The sequence below is a fragment of the Chiroxiphia lanceolata genome, chromosome 3 (assembly GCF_009829145.1).
Source record: "Chiroxiphia lanceolata isolate bChiLan1 chromosome 3, bChiLan1.pri, whole genome shotgun sequence".
In the NCBI taxonomy this organism is placed as follows: domain Eukaryota; kingdom Metazoa; phylum Chordata; class Aves; order Passeriformes; family Pipridae; genus Chiroxiphia; species Chiroxiphia lanceolata.
The window spans coordinates 54,520,254-54,543,042 of record NC_045639.1 but is presented as its reverse complement, the minus strand read 5'-3'; the positions used below and the strand labels follow the sequence as shown (position 1 = coordinate 54,543,042).

The window sequence follows — 22,789 nt, the reverse complement described above, 5'->3', positions numbered from 1 at the left end:
TCTTAGACTATCATTAAGTGATAAGCTTTAGGCACAGAATAGAAAAAGAAACAGATCTTTTCCAGACTGTACATGACAAGTGCAATTAGCTTTCACAATTTAAGGAATTGGGCAACTTTAGCCACTTGTCATTTATCATAGTCTGGGCATTTTATAATCTCATTCATACAGATGGCCACTTACCACATTTAAGCTGAAGCTCTCCTAAGCAGCCGTAAGCATCTATGAGTTTTTCATACTGTCCTTTAATTGCATCCTTTTCTTCTGGAGCTGAGCAACAAAACAAAAGAGAAACAAAACAGCTGAGAAACAAAAAGAAAGACAGAAAATTTAGTCATCCAATCTTTATAAAATGTTCACATTGCTATTGCCTACACCAATGCTTCCCACAGTTGATTTTGCTCAGTACAAAGCTGGGGGTAAAATGCTTTAAAAAGACAGAGATTAAAAAGTGAAGGGACACAAATGCACAGCCTCTCCACACACCAGCCTAGAAGAAAGAAGAACACTCATTAAATTTTCAAGCAACATGTTTGATTCTTATTCTATGGTACAGATGTCACATCAGTTCCAGAATAAATAAAGAAATATATGGGCACATGTAAACATGTTCTTATTCTAAAATAAGAACAAAAAAAACAATTTGTCTGGCCATAAGCTAAAATATACTACCTTTTCTTGATGCACAGAAAGAGAGGGTTTATGTTTCCAGATTCTCAGTGCAATTTCAGACAGAACTGAAAATTTTGAATGCAAGATAACATAATTTGATGTAGACACAATATCAGATGTTGATTTCCAGAGGAATTAAACATATTTTAGTGAAGTAAGAATTACCTAATTAAATCAATAAAGGGTGAGATACTGATGTTATATTTGCATATTTCTGCAACAAGTGACTTCAATAGGCATACAATGAACATCTAGATATTAAGCCAGAACACAGACCAAACTTGTCACTGGCTACTTTAATGTAAAACCAGTATACTTTCTGAATGAGTAAGTCTGCGTTTTGTATATATTTCCCAATGAGGAGAAAGGTTAGCTTCCCAAATGAGGAAAACAGCCTGTAACCCTCAAATATCCTTTTACTTCTTGAACTACAGATAAACAGCAACATGGTAATTTGAGAGATTTTCTAATAATTTGCAATCTTATGCTCCTAATAAACTTGAGCAGTTAAAAACCCCTGAAACCTCTGGGCATAAAAGGTATAAACCGAACCGCTTGCAATGGATGCTAGAACAGAAGAGACTTCTCTTTATAAATCTCAAGAGGCAAGGAGCTCAATGAGAAGCATGGAAAACAAATAAATATCCCATATATTGCTTACATTTTGAAGTGAAACAAAGAACAATTCCTCTCACAAAATTCCTTAGCAGGGGCAATCCTTAAAGGAAATTAAAACGTGTCTCAATTTTTGCACTAATGACAAAAAAGGAAGACTGGTTAATTTTTTCTTAATTTTGTTTTTACTACCGTACTTTCACAACTTACCTATTCTGCTTTCTTAGAACCCTGGGTAAATTAGGAGTAACTTGTAAAATGTTGATACCACACACCAGTGAAACAAAACATAAGCAACAGACAGAGGATAAAGTGATTTTTATCAGGTAACCTAAATCTCTGGACAGTAACAATTTAAATATTTAGTATTAGCACATCTTAAGAGTTGAGACTATGCAAGTTCAGTTGTCAGGCACTTCAAAAAAAAAGCTTCACAAAACCAGTTTAGATAGACTATAACATTTCCTTTTTTGAAAAAAAGATTCCCTGTCAAGACTTCCTTACGTATTAAAAAAGTACAGTGATACTCTTCAAAATAGAACTACAAGTTAGAAAGGTGGCTGTTAAAAGTGTCTGGTAAGGGCATGATCCAAAAGAATGGAATTTATTTCAGCACGGAAATAAGCAACACACAACTCATGCCACTACTGTCAAGAAGCACCTGACACTGTCATGTATGGAAGCCACTAAAGTTTCCCAGGTCAAGCCAGTGGCATCACACACACATCAGCTCCTGGCACAGGACTTCTCCAAACACGCAGATAAATAGCTGTGTTTTACCAGTACTGGTACAGAAATATTTCGCTGTTCTGGGCAGGCCAGTTGTCAGAACAACGCCTGCACAGTAGCATCAGTCAGGGCATCGGCACCGGCACAGCTGCTTGGAAAGAAGGAGCAGGCTCCCAGCACAGAGCTCCAGGAGGACTCTGGGCTGCATTGCCACTCTTTCTGGCTGACTAACAACTTGCCAGTAACTTCTACCACATGGCAAATTCTGTTATTTATTCTAGGGTTCATTTTGCTCCCTGAAGCAATTTAAATTCAGAAACCAAAAAAGTGACCAAGTGATCTTTCCTTGACACTTCCATGCACTCTCTAAAGACATGGCATGCACCAAGACCTCACCTGGGGTTAGTTCAAGAGGAAAGGAACATGTCAAATAGACACAGCTACGTCCATGGGTCATGCAAATGGAGAGGCCAGAATGTTTTAGTGCATATGGATCAAATTTATTTGTGTGTGTGCGTGCATGTGTGTGTGTAAATTCCCTTAGTTAAAGATACTGCTGGAATTTGAAGTCTCCTGTCCCATTACACCCCTTGGTGTTGTACAAAATCCTGAGATGCACCATGACCATCGTCATTTTATATGGGTGAGAGCAGGAACCTCAGGCAGCAGAGGTCAGGCAGCAGCTCCAGCACGCTGCACCTCCTCCACAAGCCCTCACGACTGGGGGGATGACTCCTTCATGCCTCACAGCCTCCAGCCTCCATGGCACCATCTTGCTCCACACCCTGCAGGTGTACAAGCAAGGATACAGGCATCACCCCTCCAGCACTGTGAGGTCCTAACTGGATTCTGACACACCCCAGCCAATTTTTTCATTATTTTGGAGGGGCAGAAGGAGAAGGAGGAGGAATTCCCAACAGCCATTATAAAAAGCAATTTATAGAAAGGATGACTAAAGGGTGACATTATTGCAGAAGTCTTGAGCCAGGTTCATATCTTACTGTTAAAAAGAAATATTTATAAATCCCAAAATCTTATTGAAATCAGAAATAACTGTCATCAAAACCTGGTCTGAAACATCTACAGCATTTGCAAACAGTGCTAGGACACAAGAGCCAGAATCAGAAAGAGAGTGACTAGACAATAAACTAAACTAACTGATGTGCTACTGCCTTTGCTGGATGAACAGAGTTAAAAAGAAAAATTACTATGAAACTCTAAAGGATTGTGATGAACAGGGAAAATATATACCAATATCTGACAAGTTTCAACAATACAGAAAATACAGTTTTACCACCATTTGGCAGCTATATGTGCTCAAAGACATAGCACTTTTCGGTACATCTCATTAATGCATATAAATATCTCAAAGGCAAGTGCCAAGAGGATGGTGCCAGACTCTCCTCAGTGGTGCCCTGCAACAAGATGAGGAGCAACGGTCATAAACTAAAACACAAAAAGTTCCATTTCAACACAAGAAAGAACTTCTTTCCATTGAGAGTAGAGCATTGGAACAGGCTGCCCAGGGAGGTCGTGGAGTCTCCCTCTCTGAAGACATTCAAAATCCACCTGGACACATTCCTGTGTCACCTGCTCTAGGGGACCTGCCTTGGCAAGGGGGTTGGACTGGATGATCTCCAGGGGTCCCTCCCAACCCTAACAATTCTGTCATTCTGTGGTAACATGAAAATTATTTCCACGTTTCTCTGTTAAATGTTCCAAAGTCATGGGGTTTATTCTGTAACAGCTTTCATAAAATCTCTAAAATGCAGAGACCGTGAGAGTGGTCTGCTTGAAAACCTAGGATGAGGATTCCACGTTTAACTATACTCTGCTCACACGTAAAATCCTGCCTCTTTCAAGCCAGCCAACTTGAGATACCAACATACATACATAGTTAACGCACAATACAGCTACACAAGGTGATGAAACAAAAGTTTTCTACTTAGAGAACAAGCTGAGTTTGAAATAATGTAGTGCATTTGTTTACTAGTTAATAATAACTCAGGTAACTTAACAGTATGTATAGTAATCACCAAAATTCACTAAAGTTTCCCATTAATACTTTTTTAGTAGTATTTCCTTCCACTAAGCACATAATTGAGTATTGACCTTTCTGCAATAATTACCACAGCTGTACTGTGTTCATAACAGCTTTATGGATCTGCACATGATCTGCATTCCTTAAGCATTTTCTTAATTATGAATAAGTTCCTGATACAAATTATATGTAAGATTGGCACATCAGGTCAACATTTTAACCCTTACAAAACATGAGGCACACAACAATTCAATGAGACTAAGCTGCAATAAACTCAATTAAAAGTGAATTTTTCCATGCATGAAATATTTCAGAGGGAAAAAAACCCCACACCATGAGAGGACATACAACTACATATACCATATGGCTTATCCAAGTGCAACTTCCTGCTTGTAAAACCTGCAAATTCAATTTAGCCAGCAGGAACTGGTCAAACACACGCAGTTTCCTTTATTTAAGCCCTCCTTAGGGCTGATCACCCAGACTTCAGCAGGAATCAGCACAGCTCTCACACATATGGAGCCCAGAAAGGTCAGTGATCAGAGGAAGAGAACAGAAAGGTACTATAATGCCAAGTCCAACACCAGGGGCAGACACACTACTACCTGCAACTTAAACATAAAAATTAAGAAAGAGATCTTGAAAGAGACTCTGGGACTGGGTTATGGATTCTGTATCTCTCCTGTGATTCTTAAGCCTGATTCTTGAAATAAGACACCTGCTTAGCTGTCGGTGCTGCTATACATATATAATCTGAAGCATATTTCTAAGTACTTTTAGAAACATCAGTTTGATGTGATGGAGGGCTCTATTTGTGTCATTTAGCATTTTGGGGAAAAAGATGTGAATTTTCCCCAGAAACAGGGGAAATCTACAATCAAACAGAAATTTCATGCCAAACCCCCCATATATAAACTACCATAGCCATCTTACCAAGAAATAAGTCCAGTGTCTGGTATTATATGAGTTTAGACAAGTTATTTGCCTCCAAATTGTGTTATTTGCCTCCAAATCTTCAGACAGATTTAAAGTTGTATTTTCAATATCTTTCATCACTAAAATCTTCCTATTCACATTCAATCCAAGCTACATAGGCACTATTCAAGTCAGCCTGTATTCTGAAATATCATATAGGTAAAGCAGTACAGAGCTGGGAAGAAGTCTGTGGTCGGAGTCACATTTTAGAGAGTCCAAATATTTCAAACACTAAGCAATGTATTTACCAATTATCCGGTAAGAGGTATTTCTGGTTGAAAAGAACAAACAAAACAGTGAAGTGGCATTTTGGAAAGATCAGTTCACTGGCTTCCTATATTAGATTGAGAACATTCTGCTTCTAGTAAGCGATTATGTTTTCATACTTGCATGTGCATATATAAATTTATTAATTCACAACCAAGGAAGAATGGATTCATAAAACCACTAGGTTTCTACGGGCCAGCTCAGTGGACTGCAGGCAGTCAAGAAAATAAAAATAAAAGAGAAGTCCCTAAGTTACTTGTCTGAAGCTTGGCCATTATATTTACGTGGTTCCTGACATATATTACACATATTTACACAGAAACTTGCAGTCACTACAGACATACCCACAACATTTATCCCTCACAACCACTACCAGTTTCCATAGAAAACAAGTCTTGTAAGCTACACTCTACTTTTACACCAATACCTCTTCCCTCTTCTCTTACCAGATTTGCATTTTGACAGTAGTGAAAGAACTGTAGCACACTTTTCCCTATAATCTATAGCAATGAATTTCAGCCTGAGAAACCACAGGTTCCAAGTGCCCACTGCCAGCAAAACTAAGGAAGGCAAGGCTTCTGCTATGTAGATTACTCCCTACAAGTTCTGTAGGGATCCACAAATGGAAAAGTCTGAACACTACCAAATCACAGAAAACTTTGTAAAAATTCGTACTAGCTTTATGAATATTCTAATGTAGGAGTAAAATGAGCCACGCTGTAGGGCTCATTGTTTTGGATAGTGTGTAGCACTTAAAATACATTCACAGTATTCTTACACAGGTATTGGTGTTTGATATCCATACCCCACTCAGTGGGATAGTTGTCCACATAATACAAAACTAAACCTAATTGTAAACAGTGAATGTACATATAGCACAAAAACTGCACTCTGTAGAAAAAGATAGAAGGGTAAATATGGTTTTGCAAGACTGTACCCTGATTTCAGTAAGCCACATCAGGGAACGACACAGAAACAGACCTGCAAGTGAAGCTGCAGAGCAGGCACAGAGCTGCTCCACAGAGCATACACACACCTTAACTCTGCATAAAGTTTCTCTCTATTAAAGGCCGACTTCCCAGATGTGTGGGTGAAAGTCTGGAAGAAAAACTTCAGCCTTATTTGCAAAAACAGGCACTGTATCAGCTTTGAAGTTCCGTACTTTCAAAATACCGTGGTCATTTAAGATCCACCATAACAGGTGTTATAACATCCTTTACAAAAACAGTTGCAGAATCAAAGAGCTTGTGGAAAAGAAAGAAAATCTGTGCACCCTTTGGCTCCGCCCTTGAAAAAACATTATTATGCTGAATTTCAATAGCAGAGTACTTCTGTTGACAGCCTTTCACTGAAATTACCTGTTATAATAAGGTTAAATAATCATATTTTCAGCACTATAGCCTTAGTCTAGTTTAGCAACTGCCTTGACAGCAGTCCAGAACTACCGTGTGCAGTTCACTTCATCTGTAAACCATTGAAACTGTAACGTGTTTCAAGCAGAAACAGTATCTGTATTTATACTCCCTGTTGTATTAAACAAAAACTTCTAAATCAATGCCAATTTTTCTTCATCCCTCGTGACTCTAGGTTTCTTCCACAGAATCTATTGATGTTCTAGTTCAGAGAATTTCTGGAAGAATTGTTTCAAGTTGTCACCCATCCTTCTGGAGGTGACCAAAGCTTGAGGACTGAAAGTGGCAAAAAAAAAAAAAGCCTCTTGGAAAATGTGCCATTAAACTCAAAACAGTGAGTTTTACCCTCCACCCTACAGTGACATCATGAGAGGAAGAAGAAAAACTCTCACCTTCAAAAACACAACTTACAATAGACCAGAAAACTGTACTGCTGATATTACATCACTATACAGATTAAGTTAATGGATTCAGGGATATGTAACCAGGTTTTCTGCAGTGATTTTTGATTCCGTGATTTTTCCAAAAGTTTCTTAGGTTAGGTTGCCATTACAGGCCAAATGTTCTCATTTTATAAATTGCTGACATCAAAGACAACTAGAGATCTCCATAATACTTTCTCACTACTGATATAAAGGTGCAAATATTAAATTTCCATATGCAGTAAGGAAATTCTGAAATATAACCAATTTACAACTAGAACTGTCATCATAATCTTTACAACATATTGAGAGAAGAAAAAATCATCTATTCACAAGACATCATCAAATTGTTAGTTTACATATTTGAAAGTGTTTATTTTCATTATGAGTTTGCCAGAGGTTTATGGCCTGTATAGACACTGTGTTTATACAAGTGTGTGGTTTTTTCAGATTTCATTTTTTTGGAACATCACTTCTTCTAGGACAGTTCTCACTCCCTTCTGCCACTTGAACTAGGTTAAATTCCACATTTATTTCTTCTAGTACAAAATTATTATAGAAGCAATTAAACTTTGAAAAAGTGTAGATGTCGTGCCCGTTCAAGGGCAGAGATACTTGGTAATTATGGAAAAAAAATAGTGAACAATGACTAAAAATTGTTCTCAGGCCTTCACTGTCCATCTGTCATTATTATTCTCTACAATTCTATTGACATGAGGGTGCTATTGAAAAACTGCATAAACTATTGTGCAACCTAAGTGCTCCAGGTATACGTATCTGCTTTTATTTAGTGTGGAGGTTCGCACAAGGCATAGTCGCACAATTCCTCCTCACAACAGGTATGCAATTTTTTAAAAACTTTATTTTAGAAATGGAAAATTAGACAGAGAAGCCAAACCTAACACAATCCTTGGACGAGTATTTCTGAAACCACATATATGCAAAGTTTATGTTAACCTCCTACTGTAGTGTTCTACAGTTAATAACAACCTAAAGGCAAGTCAAACAAAACAGAATTAATGTTGTTTCTATTACCCCCCTGCTGTCGAGCTTCCTCTTCACAATTTTTCTAAATTTACCATCACAATACCTACTACTGGTTTTCCCTCCTTTTCTTATACTCTGCTGCATAAACAGAAGAAATGAACTGAACAAGCTTCACTGGATAAACTCGCTTTTCTTACAGTACAGGAACCAACCCAAGCAGGAACAGAGAAACCAAATGAAACAAAATTATGAAGTTATTAACACGGAGTGGGCTGAATGCCTATGCATGCATGATCACAGTTAAGAGGTGATATTGGTCTTCCAAAAGGCATGGCAAACCAGTCTTTTACACTAGGCACTATACAAATCACTACTTCAAAAATTCTTCTAACACACATTTTAAGAAAGATTATATAAATTCCTAATTCATAGAATCACAAAATCATTCAGATTAGAAAAGATCTCTAAGATCATTGAGTCCGACTATTAACCTAGTACCACCGTGTTCATCATTAAACTACGTTTCCCAAATTCCACATCCACATCAACTGGATCACTTTCAGGGATTGTGATTCCACCACCTCCCTGTGCAGCCTGTTACAATATGCCTGACCACTGTTTCCATGAAGAATTTTTTCCTAATATCCAATCTAAATCTACGCTGGTGCAACTTGAGGTCATTTCCTCTTGTTCTATCACTTCTTACCTGGGAGAAGATACTGACTCCCACCTGGCTACAGTCTCTTCCCAGGCAGTTATAGAGAGCAATAAGGTCTCCCTTGAGCCTCCTCCAGGCTAAGCAACCTCAGCTGCCCCAGCCACTCCTCATAGGACTTGTGCCCCAGACCCTTTGCCAGCTTCTCTGGACATGCTGCAGCACCTCAATGGCTTTTTTGTAGTAAGGGACACAAAACTGAACACAGGATTCAAAATGCAGCCTTCTGAGTAAACAGGAAAAACCACTTCCCTGGTCCTGCTGGCCACACTATACAGTCCAGGATGCCACTGGCCTTCTTGACCACCTGGGCACTGCTGGCTCACGCTCAGCTGGATGTTGACCAGCACCTACAGGTCCTTTTCCACTGGGCAGCTTTCCAGCCACTAAATCATTTTAGTTATAGCAATTCAAATGGGGGATGGCAACACTGGGGAAGAAAAATCTACTTTAGGTTGATGATTCCTTTAATTAGTGAGATTGCAAATCATTCCACTGGTCATACAAATGGCTCAGGGCCAACTAGATGAATACTGGTCTCTCCATTTTATTTGTGCACACTGGCTTTAGGAAGTGGAGCTGCTTTAGATTTGTATCAGAATAATGAAATACAAACCAAAAGCCACTGATATCAATATAGAGTTCCAATGTCAACAGATTCTAGAATCAGGGAAAGTGAGTAAAGTGCTGCTCAGTACTGAGACTTTTCACTGTCAGTTCATTGAAAACTGATACAAAAAAAAAACCCTATAAAAACGTAACACATTCATGTCCACTATTACCAAAGAATTTAACAAGAAACTCCAATAAAATAAAGTAACAAAACCAACAACAACAAAACCCCACAGTGTGGCAATAACATTTTCATGACAGGTCAAAATTTTTCCATTATCAGAAATATTCTCATGAAAATCAGTTGCTACCTGATGACCTTTTTGGCTTTCTTCATTCATGAAGTCCCCAATACCTGATGTGGTATTAAGCACCTTAGTCTGGATGTCCTGCCACTGTACATCATGGAAGATTCAGTTCAGTGGATCCAGATCCTGAGCTGATGTTGTGACTGACATTGTACAAACCACAATGTACATGCAGTTCTTACTACAACACTGCAACCAGCAACATGATTGCAGGCACAAGTTAGTATTACACAGAAAACAATTTAAGAAGACAGTACAAGCATGTATTCCCTTGTGTTGCTTTTTGCATCTTACACTCACAGTCACCTCATTTTTTTATGCCTCAACACTAGCAACATTAGCATTGTGTCATGCTCATGAGTGACAAGTACCAAAACACAAGGTGAGACTCCTCCAGCAAGAGCCATATACCTTGAAAATCACAGGGGTAGGTTTGGCACCACAAGAAGAAGCCAGTTGTTTTGGTTTTTTTTAAGGGGCACAAATCTCAAGTCAGTTATCCAAACAATCCCTACTGCGAGCTGGCTGTCTACACTGGTGGTGAGAACCCGATGCAGCTGAGTAGAAACTTCAAAAGGCAGTGGGCCTCATCCCTTTAACCTGGACTCTCCTCTGCTGTCAAGGCTACAGAGGATGTCTTGCACAGTAAAGGTGCCCTGCCAAGACCCCACCAGGCGGGCGGGTGGCCTCTCCTGCTTCTTCCACCCCGGCTGCTGGTGAGGAGGATAAAGACGTCCAGAGCAGCGAACGGGCCGGTCGGACGTGGAGCGGGAGGAGATGCTGGCCAACCTTCCATGCGTGGCAGGGCACGGGGGGTCACCCAAACGCGACAGCACGTGGCCAGGCCTGGGGGGCCGTGCTGGAGGTCGGGGTGTAAAGCGAGGAGCTTTCCTCGGCCAGCGGTCGCACCGGGCCCGAGGCTGCGCTCTCTCCTTCCTCCCTCCATGCCACGGGGGAAAGTACCCCGAACCTCCAGGGAATCAGCCGCTGCCACCGCACCTCGGCGCCCCTTCGCAGGCACCGGGCGCGCACCCACCGACACGGCACCTCCCCGGCACCGCAGCCGCCCCGCACGCACTTACTGAGCGCCGCCACCGTGCCGGCCTCCAGCAACAGGCAGTCCTGGCGGGAGCGCGCCTCCAGCAGGGCGCTCGGCCCCGGTTCCTGCTTCCAGAGCAGCCGCAACCCTTTGCTCAGAGCCATGAGAGCCGCCGGCCGCGGGGATGAAGGCGCAGCGGTGCGGGCGGAGGGGGTGGCGGAGGAGCCTCCGTCCCTTCGAGGGCGCGGCGCTCGGGGCCCGCTGGCAGCCCCAGGGAGCAACTCCGAGCGCCGGACCCGGGTCCTGCCCGCCCGCTTCTCCCAGGGAGGCGGGCAAGGGGGACGGCCGTGCCCCGCTCCCGATCACCTCAGGAAGCCTCCGAGCGCCTCCAGTGCGGGGACGCCCAGCGGTGAAGGGAGCGGAGCGTTTGCGGCTGCAGCTCCTCCGTGTCCCCCACGGCTCCGTTGCTGCCTCCTCCTCTTCTCCCTCTCTCTCTTCCCTCCACCTCCTCCTCCTCCTCGGGGAGCCCCCGTCTGCGGCCAGGGGGGCGGGAGCAACTTTCCCCTTTGCCCTCTGCTTTATCCCTTCCCACCCGCGGTAAACTTTCCACAGTTAACTTTGTCCCTGCGGCTCCGCGGCTGCGGCTCCTCCTCCGGGACAGGTACCAGCCGCCGGCGGGGCGCTGCCACCCGCCCTGCCCGCGAGGGAAGGGAGGAGGGGAGGAGGGGCGGCCGCCAAGGCACTGCCGAAGCCGGCGGGGTGCTGTGGGTCCCGGCCCGGCTATTCCCGGCCCGGCCCGGCCTGGCTCGGTGGCGCCGCTCCCCACCCCCGCGGGGGCGCGTCCGGGCCGCGGCGGCTGAGGCGAAGGTCACCGTCGAGTCCCTGGCAGCGGGGCGGGCCCAGCAATGCCTTGGATGCCGGCGTTGCTCCCGCCGCTGGCGTGGCAGGCGGAGGCTGCTCTGCTGGCTCTGCCCGGGGAGAGGCCGCGCTCTTTCCCGCTTCCTGCGGGGAGCGGCCGCCCGGGCTCCTCGTCGCTCCCCGACAGAGCCGGCAGGGAGCTCCTGCTGGGGGGAGCCGACTATGCCCTGTCCCATGGGCTGTGTATAAGGCTGAGTCTCGGTTAAAAGGCACAGTGCACGTTTTAGGTTCGCTAGTAATTCAAAAGAGGTGTTTCTTCGTATAAGAGTGCGCTGTCCTCCCCTCCCTTCCTCCCACCCCCCCACCCCCCCGGTATTACAGGATTCCCATCACAATTCCCTGTTGAGTCTGCAGAAGGAGTGCTACTTTTTTTCCAGAGTTCAGCCATAAGGAATGGATCGAGGACGTAGATACAGGTACACAAATGTGTTCAGAGGAGAGAAAACTCGCTTTAATTTCTAGCAGAGAATGTAGTCGTATTGCATACACGGGTAAACCAAGCAGAATTCTAATTTTTAGACATTATTAATTATACCTTATATGTAGAGAAAACCGCGAAATTCAAAACCACACAAACTACCGACTGTTACTGTTGTCTCACATTTACGTTGAGAACTTCGATCACAGTTGTGCTCTGCCAGATGGAATGTAACAGTCCCTGCTCCCTTTGAACTTGATGGAAACAAACTGAAAGGCAAGTACTATCTTCCTGTCACAGACCTCTTGTTTATTTATCTTATAACCAGTAGTAATTTGAAAAGGAGAATAATTTTAGTTTATGGTGCCTCCTTAAAACAGCATTTTGAAAGGATCTGATAGGAAAAGTGGAATTGGTATTTGTGTAGGCCTTTTTCCCCACACGATCCTAAACTTTAACTACAGTACGTTGGGTGAGATTAAAAGTGTTGGGTAAAGTAAAATAAAGGATCCAGAAACTGTAGAAACTAAGTGACCAGGATGAAAATTGAGACAGCACATAATTCAAAGTCTGGGGAGTTTAGAGGATATAAAATGTAAATTAACCATGTTCTATTTTAAACAGCAAAGGTATGCCTTTCTTACAGCTCTCCTTTGTGAGTGGCAGACCAAGAATCAGTTTATGTCTTTGACATCTTTCACTGTGACCTCCTTCCCTAGAGAAAAGTGCTCACTTGAGATGATGTATTTGAAGTATCATGTAATCAGAGCTGCCTAAGACAGTTATATCACATTATTTTAAAGAAGTTGCCCCTGCATTATACACTTATATATTTAAAAATAACAGCAAGAGAAAACACACTTTTTTTTTTTGAGTGTGTGTCTGCCTCTGAGGAATAGTTCTTCATTTTGCCCTTTAAACTCCATCATGAGAGTAAACTTTCACTTAAAGGACACTAGTATGTCACTCGCTATTGCCTGTGCTTGTAACTTGTAAGTAATTTTTGTCATCAGTGCCTTTCACTGCAAATTCCAAGAACACACAATTTAGGATGGCTAATAAAAAACTTACTGTCAAATTTCTTGGGTAAAACACTAGAGAAAGGACTGTTGCACCTGGGACAGTATTTTTCAGCACCTCACTTAATTATGAGGAGATCAGGGTGTGAGAGGAAAACTCAGATGAAGGTGGAAAGCTGGAAGCCTTAAGTGATGGGTGTGACAAAGCACTGCATCCACAGCTGGCTCTGTGACTGTGTCCTTTCTAATCTGTTATGAGCTGATCTCTCCAATGTGTTCTGGTTGCAAAACATCCACGGCATAGAAAGATGCATTTTTAACAGTGTGTTGTCATGATTACTGAAGAAGCAGTAAGTCAGTTAGTTAGGCTTTGTGTCATGGATCAGTTACCTTAGACACATAAGCCTGAGAAAGCACTGGAAAAACTATCAGAATATGGTGAAGAGGAGTGCTGAATAGAGCCATTCAATTTACAAACCTCTTTCACACACAGAATGACGTCCAAAGTGAGAGCTCAGATAGGAACCTTGCTTTATATATTAGGAGTGTGTGCAAAGGTTTCCCTTTGATAAGATCTTTTCATCTAGCCAAACTGTCTGTGTTTCAATGCATGGAATTCCATTTTTCAGGGAAAATGTTGAGATTGGCAGATCATCTTTTAGCTGATATTTGGAGTTGAGCTGCCTTACTCTGGAGCTTATGTATATGAGTATCATGGAAATGGATTAATTCCTGTAGTCATTTGAGGAGTCCCTCAGGTGAACTCTCTCTTCCACAGCACCTGTTTTCACCCAGGCCATATGCCCTCATTAACTCCTCAGCAATTTTCCATTTCATCCTTCTTTCTATGTGGATTTTCCCCTTCTTTTAATCTTCTGCGTTTCCAATCCCATCTCCTACCCAGCCCCTTGTTTAGCTCTGAAGCCTGCTATGCGCTATAATGACTCCTGCTCCTAGATCTTTATGGTAGTGGATGTTTCCAGGGTCTGGATAACTGCCTCACTAAAAAACAGTTCTGTGTGCTGATTTTGGCAGGTGGCATTGTGTGTTTGTTTGGAGACCATCAGAAGAGGAACGACAGGGGTGTTGCGAAACAGAGTTAGCAGAACTGGATAGAGGAGGGAGTATAGATAGCTGTTTGCTATCTGTCTGAAAGGCTTTGGGGCATAGAATGGATCAATGTTCCTGTAGTACTACTTGTCTTACTATTGAGTGAACTTTGCAGTCTGGGACTCTACAAAAAACTTTGGTGATACACAGTAGTAACAAACAAAATATAGTTGTCTGTTCCAATATTCTGCTACTGGAATAAGTGGTAATTTTTTGAAGCTCTGAGGTTAAATATAAATTTCACTTATGACAGCATTTCCTGGAGATTTCTGGCCACTTGCACATAGCCTCAGTGGTCACAGATTCCTCAGGAAGTGTGTGCGCTCACAAGGTCATTGAAAACAGTTTGGGGTTTGCCTTTTATGAGAAGCTTTTGACTTTGGCAAGTACAGAAGAAATAGAGGAAATATCTCAGCATAGTTTTTCCTGCACATGACATTCGAAACAACTAGTAACTGCTGCTAATATGCAAAAGCTTTTATTGTTTTCACATTTTCCAGTTAATATTAGAATAAATTTTTTTTAAAGCTGAATTTGACACAGAGAAGCATTTACAACACTGGTAGGCTAAAGTGCTCAAAATGTTGATCTTAAAGTAGCTGTGAGGTATTAATGTCACCTCTTACACTGTCAGTGAAATTGAGAGAACAGCTTTCATTTCTAGTTGGTTACACTTGACCTAGTAAAGAACTTCGTGTGCAAAAATATCTGGTACTTTATTACAGAGACAGTCTGATATACTTTGAGCTAGGTCACTATTTCTCAACAAAATCAACGGCATTTCCTTAAAAATAGCTCTGAAGAACGTAAGAAGCACAAGTAACAAATTAGTATGTTTTATTTGTGTGTTTAGATTTTGACTAAGATAGTCTGACCTTGCCATGAGTGTAAGAGAAGTGGTGGAGAGAGAGACATTTTCTTTGCTTCAGTCAGTGACAATATTTTGAAATTTCCACTCCTATTTACAACCTTTCCTGACAAGCTCCCCTTATTCCTTCCCCGTGGGGTCTGTGATCCTTACAACACAAAGAAAAACTTTTAGTACTAATAATTCTGTATCATATTACACTTTAACCAATTATTTGGAAGGGAGAGGAGTGGGTTAACAAAGCAGACCTGAGCTTCTGGTTCAGCAGGACACTAAAATATATGCCTCACTTTAAGTATATCAGTAGCCTAAATCTCATAGCTCCTTGCTTGGGTGACTTCTCCAGTGAATAAACAGTGCAGGTTCTGCTGCTAAAGGTGGTTGGACTGGAAGCAAACTAGCTTTAGCCCTGACTGAGTTAGGGCCTATCTGGCTGCAGAGAGTAACTCCAGATTGGCAGAAGATTGGGTTGTAAATTCAAGCTCTGAAGATGTACCAGAAGTGGCTGAGAGATGCTCTGGTGGAGTGCTAACAGTTTTAGAAATGCTGCTAATGAAAAACTGTGTTTGAAGTGTTGCTGAGAGGTCAGTGGAATTTCTCACCTCCTCTTCCACTTATATTTTAACCCTGTGTGTGCTAAATGAAAGAGATCTCTCTAGAGAGGCAGATTGACTGCATTCACAGACATTAGGCTTTTCTTATTAAGAAACTATCTTCAGTAACAGCAGCTGTTTTAAAGCTTAACATTCTTCATCCTAAAACTATGTGCAGATGAGCAGCATTAGTCAGATGGCATTTATTTAGGCACTAATAGTGACCAGACAACCAGATAAAATTCTTATTCTTTCTTCCAGACTGACATGCTTATGATTAGTTGTAGGTATCCCTCTCTCATGTTCAAAGGACTAGGAAGCCACAGAGTTTTCCACTGCTTCTTACCTAATTTTCTGGAACTCCTGACAGGAAAACCAAAATGCTTAATAAAATAGAAAATTTGAGTTTAAAGTGAGCTGCTTAATATCTGCACAGGAATAGCTGCAGAATGTATGTTGGCAGTTTTTCTCAGTGAGCATATGCCTCTTCCTATTGTCTTAAAAATTATGCACACCTCTGTTGGACATCAACAGTGAAAGTGGAGTTTGTTGTTTACCCCATATTAAGGAATATGGTTTTGAAGAGGCAAAAAAAGGCATTCCTTTTGTCCATGCATCAGCTATGAGGAGAACTCCAGAAAGAGGTAATCTCAGATTACCTTTTGTGGCATTTCACTGGTATATAGCGGCCATCATTGTCACAGACAGAGTACTGGAAAAGACTGCCTGATACAAAGTGATTCCTGACTTCATTCTTAAATAAGATGGACTTTTAGAAGATATGTGCGTACCTTCAGAAACAGGAATTTGTCAAAAAAGCACATTAAATCAATGCTTTCCAAAAGAAAAAATGTCATTAACTTCAGAGAACACAAAGGATAACAGTCTATTGCTATTGTTTGACACTTAGTTCATCCTGTGAAAATGAATATATTATCAGTATTTTACCGTTTCATACTTTTCTTCAGAAAGAGCTCACAAGTCTTTAAAACTGCTTTAAACACAGTGTGTGGCAGCAGTGATCTGTGCAACACAACAGCTATCTAGCAACCAGTACCACCGCCCTACAACTACTGAGAAAAGAAGCCTTTTATCTCTGTAATGAGTAGGTTACTTTCTCCCAAATCTTAAATATAATCCAGAACCCCAATTCTTACGTAAAAATTCAATGGGAAACATTCCCCAGGTGTAAGGTTAAGGATTTGTTTTCTGCGTCTTCCTTAAGACACAGAATTTCTAGATAATGCCTTTGATAATGGACTACTGGTTGTATGCCAGATACTAAACCCATGTAGAAAAAAAAGCCATGTATTCAGTCACTGTCTCAAAGCAACACAATATGTCTTGCATGCATAGATTTGCTCTTCCATGATCATATGTTCAACATTTTTTCCATTTTAGTTGTTTCCAGTATAGCATATGTGGTGCTTTTAAATTGAAGTTAGACTTCTTTCTCTCATTTGATTTTATAAACAGATGCTTTGTGATATTATGCCTCCTCATGCTTTAGAAAGCCTTGTCCATTAATTTTCATATTTAGGAGGGGTTCCAGACCAAAGAACAAGGGGAGCAAGAGGCAGTGTAATAACACATTCCCACGAAGGAAAGAGAACATATTTGCTTACCTGGAAGAATGGAGGTTTGGGGTTTTTTCAACTGCTTTTGGTAAAGTTTGGAAAATCTTGTAGAAATGTCATTGAGCAATAAATCTCAGGTGTTCCTCTCCTTCTCAGCAGTTCTATGACAAGATGACTTAGACTGAATAGTTTGAAAAGACAGTGATATGAACTAGTTCAAATCAGAATAGTTAATGGAGTTCCTCAGTACAACACCAGCCACAAACTGAAAAAGGTAAACAAAAGCTATAACAGTAAAATAGCACAAACTGGATAAGAAGTGAAGCTATTTCGCAGCCCCATTTGTGGTGAAGGTGGAGCGAATAACATATGTTTTCCTTGAAAGGAAAGGAGGACTGTAGAATGAGGTGTTATCTCTGTCAGTGCTGCTGTAAAGGGGTAGCTGACAAAGCACAGTGTGTGAATGAGGGGAAGAGACCAAAAAAGAGAACTGAAGTAATGCCATGACGGTTTGAAGTTATTTGAACAACTGTTTTGGTATATTACATTATTCTTAATGCACCGGTTCAATCCACAGACTTTGTGCAGGTGCAAGTAAACATAGGTAGGTTTCACTCCCCTTGCTAGTCAGTGTTTGTTTTTTGACAATATGACTTGTTTACTTAGGTGTGCCGTTCTGTTCTGCTTCACTAAAACAAGATTTTGCATTGCTTTTACAAAAAGAATTACCTGTACTTCTTATTCGTGTCGCCTTCACCATTAACATATAAACCATTATGGGAGTTCGAGGTTGACTAGGAACGATAGATTCCACCCCCAGGGTGCAGGTGATTTAGATTTCACCTGTGCCTGTAGCTCACATGCAATCCCAGTTAGCCTGATGATTGGTCACGGCACACATAGCAAAAATGATTATTCCACAGAGTAGAGTAGGCCAGTCTAGGCCTTGCTGGCCTGGCTGATTGAAAACAGAGGGCATTAGAGCTAAACTCATTTGTGGGCTTCTGTCCTTTTTTTTCCTCCAAGTATGCATGTGTATGTGTGTGTGTGTGTGTGTGTTTGTATGTTTGCATGCACCTTGAAAATTAACCAGGGTGAAAGGGAGGTGATAAATCATCTTTGCTTGTAATCTGCACTCTATTCCTAGGTCATTTCCTTGCTTTTGGTACCAGCCAGGACCACGAGCACCCCCATAGTACCAGTGACCTGGGAAGGCTGGTGGGTGTGGGAAGGGGTAAGCGCAGATTGTGGGCAAGCCAAAATAATTTCAGCAACTTGGTAAAGCAGGGAGGTGGGGGGGGGGGGACGGGGTGAAGTGGAAAGACATCGTGTGGGTGCGGCTGGAAAAGCTCAGCAAAGCTGTGGGTTTGGGGGGAAGCCAGCTCTTGGGGTGTGAGAATTACTGTGCCATGTAAAACTAACTTTGGAGGGCAGGGGAAGCTGGAGTGTGACAACAGTGCTCATGTCAAACCTCTGAAGCCAGAAGTATCAGCCTTTCTTCTGTTCCACACCCAGTCCACAACCATTCACCTTGTGCAACATCTGTTTGCTGCTGTTTTCATTATCTCTACTTCAGTAACTCTTTGGATTGCCTTCCTTGTTGCCCTCATCACCAGCTTTATTTTCCTTATTGTCCCATTACCTTTTCTCTTCTTTGTCCCTCCCCCTGCTTTGTTCTCTGATGCTTTTTGCCCAGTTGGTCCCCAATGGTTAGATTCTGTTATTAGCGACCCTCCTACAAAGAGAGAGTTATTGCAATCACTTCCTCTGTCTTTTTAAAAGATGGGTGCAGTGACAGTTTTCCTCTGCTGCTCTTACGGAGTAGCTATCTTGCATAATGTTCCCTGTATATTTTGGTAGCAGTTCAGCGGAATACTGTCTTTAGTTCTTCCAGAAATTTGAAATAGACTGTGTCTGGTCCTGGAGATTTATTGCAAACTACATGGAAGGGCCAGAACTGGTGCAGATCCTTTCCACATGGAAACACTGATGCAGAGAGTTCATAGTATGCTTGAATAAAATCAGAGATGTTCTGTGAGCTTAAAACTGCCTCTGAGAAGACAGAGTTACTAAATTCAGTTTAATCCTAGAAGCTGCTGGTAAAAATACCTGTCTGTTCATCCCCACACTAATATTTCCTGCAAGGAAGCCTATAGGAAAAATCACATTCCAAGCAGGTTAATTTACTGAAACTAGTAACTGGAGAGCTTGCCTGGTACTTGCTTGCATATTGCTCCAATCTTTCCTAGTTCAGGGCAGATACTGTTTGTGGGCAGGAAGAAGTCTGAAGAAACAGAGCAAAATGCTGAAACAGCAGACAACAGTGGCCAGACACCCATTTAGCTATGTTTCAGTCCCGGGGTACTTGACGTGCTTTGTTTTAGATAATGTGCAGTGCTCTTCCTTCCTAATGTGGTCATGTTTACAGACATAGCCTTTATGTCAGTGGCCCCTTCAGGGGAGTGTACAGCTGACCAATTCCACAATACTGGAGCATCAGGACCAACCTTTCACTGACCCTAAACTCACCCTTTCTAGGTAGTCCAGCATGGAGGTGTTTTCCCAAGAGATATGTAATGGCTGAAAGTGTAGTTATTTCTGGCAGAGACCCAACAGCTAAACAAAATTAACTGTGCCGCTTCTCTCATTGCTTCTAATCTTTGGGCAATTTTTTTCAGGAAACCCTGAAGAGAATTCAAAACCCTAAAGGAGACCTTTAACTTTTTTTTTATTAATCCCCCTCTCCAGTCTCACAGACTTTCTCTGCCTTTCCAAAGCCTTCAGGGAATGCTCTTGGACTTTCCAAGCAAAGCCTCTTCTAAGCTGGCCCATGACAAATGCTCTCTTCTGTATCCCTCCCTCCTCCCTTCTCAACTCTGTTAGATGGTCAAAGGACCTGCCTGGTTACCGACCCACTTGGCCGATCAGTTTTCTCAGTTTGATGCCTTTCTTTGCAGACTTGCCAGCCCCCAGGGATTGGCTCAGCAATCTTAACTAGCACAAACACTACACATTCCTGCATGCACATGCGTACACATGGATCATTTGTCCCCTACTCCTTGCTCTTGGTGTCTTTGGGGACAGGTTAATAACTAAGGTCAAATAACTAGGATACAATTCAAAAGAAACCAAACCACTTAATACAATTTTTAAAGAAGTTTCCGCAATCTTTCTGTAATTTCTATTATTTTTATACTTTCTACTGTTTGTCATTATTGTGCTGAGATAACCTCTAACAAACCTCTTGGAGCTAGCAACTTTAAACATCTTTAAAATTAAGTATTTTTAAAGAAAACTGTTCCTTGGAATAACACTTCATCACAGTATTTGGGTTTTTTGGGAATGACATCTCACAAGATTTAAAAAAAACCAGTGAAGAGTAACAATTTTAGATTTTGATCCACAGAGATTTAATTGGAATGGAAGGCAATGTGAATTAAAAGTGACCTTGCATTGACAATTGCGTGCGAAGACAAAATTAGTTTAATAGCAAATATTTTTAAAAAATGAATAGTCTTTAAAGATGCTAGGTGTAAAAGGAAAACTAGGGGTAGCAAAGGTCTGCTGTTAACAGAAAATAGTATGATATGCTGCCTTGCTTCAGCCCTGACAGAAAAATGTGATGTACAAAAATCTACTTTAACAGGAGAATACAGCCACAAGTAAGAATAAGGGAACAACAGTGTTCAGTAAACATGAGAAAGCTGGTTTCAGATTGACAGAACCAGTTCAAAGACGCTAATCAATTCTATCATGAAGCAAACAGTTCTTAACTCTGTATATGACAAGAACCTAAAGTTCAGAAAGTTTATCAGGAAGGCGGTAGGCATACTAGCTGGAATCTGAAGGAAGGCAAAAAAATTAGGATAGTTTAAGAAAATCTGACCAATTAGGAAAGACTAAAAGGCTCAGATAATTAAAAACAGGCAAACACATTTTTTAACTTTATAAAACAAGGATATTAAGTCAGTTTAAATCCAGTATCCCAAAGTTATTGCAAAGATCCCAGAGTCACAACTCATGTGCAGAGAGCCACAGGAGAAAAAAACCCCCAAAACCAAACCCAGCTAATCCAAGTCTGTGTATTTGTGACTCAGATATTCTTTAAAATAGCATGGGTGTAACTGATACTACCATGCTACAGGATGGGTGGATTGGTCACCAGCCAGTCCATATATTTCTAATTCTGTAAAGTTGTTCTTTTTAGGGGTTCTTTAGACAGAAAAAAACCCAGCTTTTTTTCTGCTCAGGTGATTACCTCTCCTGTTCTGTACTTGTTTGTTATACCAGTTACTAGCATTAATTTTATCAGAAGAGTTATAGAAAAATATGGAAAATATGTAGAGTGAAAAAAACAACTGACCAAAGACCCCCATACACAACTAAGTGGCCTCTCCGTGGTGCATGCTCACAGGCCTCAGTGTGAAGCACTAAGAAAAGCAGAAGCAGCAGTAGCAGGACACTTGCCTAGTGAATGCTTTCCTTGCTGTGGGACAACTACACACCATGAAGCTGTGGAGGGAGTAATTTTGGCCAACCTAACTGGCAGAGTGTTTGGTGTATGTCAAACTAAGCCATAGCACAAAAGCTGCATCTCTCTCTTTACAAGGCTGTAAGTCTGAATTACTCTTTTAACAGACTGAACTAGACTAGTTTTGGTAGCAATAAAATTGATGTATATTAATTAGGATTTACAGAATGAAGTGTATGTTATGATCATACTTTCTCAACTACCTTGTCACAGAAAAAAGAAATTGCTCAGTAGTGTAAAAATTTCAGTACTCATGCAAAGTTAGGCCTCATTAAAGAATACTCTTTCTTACTGCAGTAGACAGTACTCCTCCAAAACCGTACCATTGCAGCAAAATCTGCTGCTGCAGTCTAATCCCATGTCAGATTAACTGCAAACAAGAAATACAGGTAGCATTTCCCTCTGTAGAGCTACATTTTTATTGGTTTAAAATTGAATGTAGTAGCAGTAATGGAATAAGCAATTAAAATGTAAAGTTAAACCCAAGACCTAGGGCATTTGATGTCTTTTATGGAGTCACTGAGCTAATGCTAGTGTTTGGCTCACCCTGGAAGGAAAACATAAGACAGGAAACAGTATATATGCTTTTTGATGCTCCAGACACTAATTATTCAGCTATGACAAACAAAATACAGGAGGGCATCACTCAAGTCTTTATGCTACCTTGTTATCCCTGTTTAATGACTGCATCTTCAGAGTGCAGATTTTCTGTTGCCCCGAACTCACTAAACCTAACTATGCTACTATTCATGTCTGATTTAAAAAACAAATATCAAAGACAATCAAATTTCTATTCTGGGTCAACACCATGCCAACACAAAGCCAGGAATACACAAAGCCAGGAATACACAGTAGCACTGTGCTCTACTACTTATTTGCAGTCAGGAGGGTTCCATCAACCACGAGCTGGACTGACCTGAATAATGAAAGCTTAAAACATATGCGTAGCCTTTGCTGGTTT

At 41.4% G+C, this 22,789-nt stretch overlaps 1 protein-coding gene across 2 annotated transcripts in view; it reads right to left on the bottom strand.

The window, feature by feature from the left end:
• SYNJ2 (synaptojanin 2) overlaps positions 1-11,400 on the bottom strand; it is a 69,276-nt gene extending 57,876 nt beyond the window's left edge. Inside the window, exons 1-2 of one of the 2 annotated variants that reach the window (XM_032683474.1) lie at positions 10,838-11,400; positions 184-270 (exon numbers count right to left, since the gene is read on the bottom strand). In XM_032683474.1, coding sequence (XP_032539365.1) covers positions 184-270; positions 10,838-10,958 — 208 coding nt within the window. In that variant the 5' untranslated portion in view covers positions 10,959-11,400. Of the gene's footprint in view, positions 1-183; positions 271-10,837 lie in introns of those variants that run through there. The other variant, XM_032683476.1, reaches the window with a different exon arrangement.
• Between the last annotated feature and the right edge of the window lie 11,389 nt (positions 11,401-22,789).